General features: G+C 61.0%; 1 gene segment (V, D, J or C); it reads left to right on the top strand.

Annotated features, from left to right (window-relative positions):
- Nucleotides 1-85: 85 nt before the first annotated feature.
- Nucleotides 86-2,944, top strand: LOC112962117. The segment is given in 3 exon segments: nt 86-476; nt 1,282-1,596; nt 2,510-2,944. Coding segments are annotated over 3 exon segments (1,077 nt in total).
- Nucleotides 2,945-3,602: the final 658 nt, after the last annotated feature.

Here is a 3,602-nt window from a genome sequence, read left to right as displayed (position 1 = left end):
GCTAGAGTTGCTCCTGGCCTTGCCCCCAGCATTGCACGACGTCTTGGTTGACTCCTAGACAGGCTAGAGTTGCTCCTGGCCTTGCCCCCAGCATTGCACAATGTCGTGGTTGATCACTACAGTTCTTTCCCCGTCTTGTTTCTCTGCAGACATTTGCCCCGTGCCGCCTCCCGTGCAGGTAAAACTCCTGAGCTATTTGAACAACGATGACTCGAGCGATAAGGTCCTGCTGCTCTGCCTCATCGAGGGGCTCCCAGACGGCGCGGCCACGGTGCAGTGGCTGCAGAACCGCGAGGAGATGTCGGTGACCCGGGAGGACTACAGCTGCGATAAGTGCTCCGACAACTACGCCATGCAGTCGAGCCAGGTCAATGTCAGCCGGCAAAGCTGGGACCGGGGCATCGAGTTCGCTTGCCGAGTGACCCACACGTCGCTGAAGGAGCCCGTCCTGCGCACCATCAGCAACTCCTGCCCAGGTGAGGGTCCAAGGGGGGGGGAACGCGGCCCCGGCACGGTGCGAGGGGGAAGCCGCGGTTTGCTAGAGGTCGTGGACAGATGCAAGGATGGATGAGCGGGTGCGTGAGTTGAATGCGTGGATGGATGCATGAACACATGGATGAATATACGGATGCATGCGTGGATGAACACGTGTATGGATGCATGCACGCATACATGGATGCCTGGATGAACACCTGGATGGATGCATGCATGCATGAACACATGGATGGATGGGCTGGTGGATGGATGGAGGCACGGCCGGGTTAGCGGATGCACGAACGCACGGCCGAGCCTCGCCTCCCACGAGCGCGTGCGGTGATGCATGCTCGGCCCAGCGAGCGCCCGRCTCCAGGAGCGCGGCGGAAATCAAGGGCAGAGGGGTGACGAGAGCTCTAAGAAAAGAGCTTCGGAGACAAAGCAGAAGACCGAAAGCGCGTATTAAGGAAGTGGCTGGACTAAGCGACCTTCAGCTGCAAAAAAAACCCCCCACCTTGCAAAAGCCATGCGCTAGAGACTTTCTTGAAAAGCAGCCCGCCAATGCCTGCTGCGGTAGGTATCAACGCGCTACGGTCTAGGCGCCGTCCATGCTGCACCCGGGRAGACTGTTGCGATGCTTTTTGGCTTTTTTCCCCCCGACGGGGGATAGAGAGAGGACAGGGAAAACRTGAATGTTTAAAGCTCCACCTGCAAAACGGAAGGGCGTTCGGGGGCGCGAGGAGCGCCGGGACGGCGAAAATCCGGTGCCGGTCGGGCGTCCYGCTCAACGCTGCTCCCTCCGCCCAGATATCCCCTTGATGGTAGTGGAGCTGCAGCCCCCGAGCTTGGAGGACCTCTTCCTCAGCCAGAACGCCAGCATCACCTGCGTGGCGTCCAATGTCAAGGTGCCCGGCGACGTCACCTTCTCCTGGAAGCGGCAGAAGGCCGGCACCTTGGACGTGGTCCCCGGGCAGCCAACGCGGCAGGACAACGGCCTCTACCGCCTCACCAGCGTGCTGAAGGTGTGCGCCGACGAGTGGAACTCCGGCGAGRCCTTCACCTGCACYGTGGCCAGCCCCGAGCTCGCCGTGCCCGTCACCAAATCCGCCAAGAAAGACATAGGTAGGAGCTCGCCCCTTGCCGCCCTGCCCYGCTCCGAGCCCCCCACACCGGGGACGGCGGGGTTTGCAGCAAGGGAAGAGCAGGTCTAGGCCGGTTGGCTGGAAGAGTCGATGCGGTTGGGCTGGCCAACTGGGAGGGGCTGCTGGAAGAGGCTGCTCTGCTGGACGGGGCTGGCTGGAGAGCGTGGGCTGCTGGGAGAGTCTGGGCTACCGGGAGAGTTGACCGGACCGGTCTGTTGGAAGGGGTCAATCTACTGGGAGAGTCAACCGGGCCAGTCTGCTGGATTGGGTTAGTCTACTGGAAGGGTCTAGTCTACCAGAAGGGTCAACCGGGCCAGTCTACTGGAAGGGTCTAGTCTACTGGGAGAGTCAACCAGGCCAGTCTACTGGAAGGGTCTAGTCTACTTGAAGGGCCTAGTTTCCAGAAGGGTCAGCTGGGCCAGTCTACTGGAAAGGTGTAGTCTACTGGGAGAGTCAACTGGAACAGTCTACTGGAGGGGTCTTGTCTACCGGGAGAGTCAGATGGACCAGTCCGCTGGAAGGGTCTAGTCTACTTGAAGGGCCTAGTCTACTGGAAGGGTCAACTGGGCCAGTCTACTGGAAGGATCTTGTCTACTGGAAGGGTCTCATCTACTGAAAGGGTCTAGTTACTGGAAGGGTCTAGTCTACTGGGTCAACTGGACCAGTCTACTGCAAGGAGTTAGTCTACTGGAAGGAGTTAGTCTACTGGGAAATTCAACTGGGCCAGTCTACTGGAAGGGTCTAGTCTACTGGAAGGGATAACTGGGCCAGTCTACTGGAAGGGCCTAGCCTACTGGAAGGGCCAACTGGGCCAGTTCACCGGAGGAGGCCACCCCACCGGAGCAGTGGTGGCCTTGCCGCCGCCCTGACCTTCTCTTCCACCCGGCCCGCAGCCAACCCCGTGCGGGCGCCCTCCGTCTACGTCTTCGCCCCGCCAGCGGAGGAGCTGGCCCTGGAGGAGACRGCCACCTTGACCTGCCTGGCCACGGGCTTCTCCCCCCGCGACATCCTGGTGACCTGGACCCAGCAGGAGCGCCCCGTGCCCTCCAAGAGCTTCGCCGTCTTCGGCCCCGAGGAGGACGCCGGGKCCTACACGGTCTACAGCAAGCTGAGCGTCCCCTGGACCGACTGGCAGCGGGGCGACTCCTTCGCCTGCGTGGTGGGCCACGAGGGCTTGCCCATCACCTTCGTGCAGAAGAGCCTGGACAAGGCCTCGGGTAAACCTGCCTCCGTCAACGTCTCGGTGGTCCTGGCCGACGCCGACATCACCTGCTACTGAGCCGCGCGCGCGCGCAAACRCACATGGGCGTCTGAATAAAGCAAAAATACCTGCAACGTGCCGGCGCTTGGTTGTGGCCTGGGGGGTGGGGGGGGGATTTCGGTCTCCGTGCGGTGGGAGAGGAGCCGGCGGGCGACGCGAGCGGGAGCTTGCAAAACCCATCGCGCCGCCCCAAAAAACGGCCCCCAGGTGGGACCTTCCTGGGGCCAAATGCAGCAGTGTGCACGGGGTTTTGCCCCTTCTGCCCGGCTCTTTGCAAAGCCCATGACCAYGACCCAAAACCCCGGGAAATGGCCCCAAGAGCGGGATTGCCGCAAGCCGCACCGGGCCATTGTCTGCCCTGGCTTTCCGGCACGTCCTGTCGGCATTAAAGGGGTGACGCAGGACTTGGTAGGAAGCGGGAATTGGACGGTGCGTGTGCACCAAAAATCCCCATAGCCCCTCTGCTTGCAGCAAGCTTCAGGAGAGGGATTGGGTAGGAAACGGGTGGAAATGAGGGTCTTTGCTGCATGCACCAAAAATCCCCGTGGTCCCTTTGCTTGCAGCGAGCTTCAGGAGAGGGATTGGGTAGGAAACGGGTGCAATCAAGGGTTTTGCTGCATGCACCAAAAATCCCCATGGCCACACTGCTTGCAACAAGCTTTAGGAGAGGGACTGGGTAGGAAACGGGTGCAATCGAGGGTTTTTCTGAGTGCACCAAAAATCCC

The sequence above is a fragment of the Apteryx rowi genome, unplaced genomic scaffold (assembly GCF_003343035.1).
Source record: "Apteryx rowi isolate R43461 unplaced genomic scaffold, aptRow1 scaffold_1414, whole genome shotgun sequence".
NCBI lineage: Eukaryota > Metazoa > Chordata > Aves > Apterygiformes > Apterygidae > Apteryx > Apteryx rowi.
Note: the sequence above shows the minus strand (reverse complement) of the source record. Positions and strands in the feature narration are given on the sequence as shown.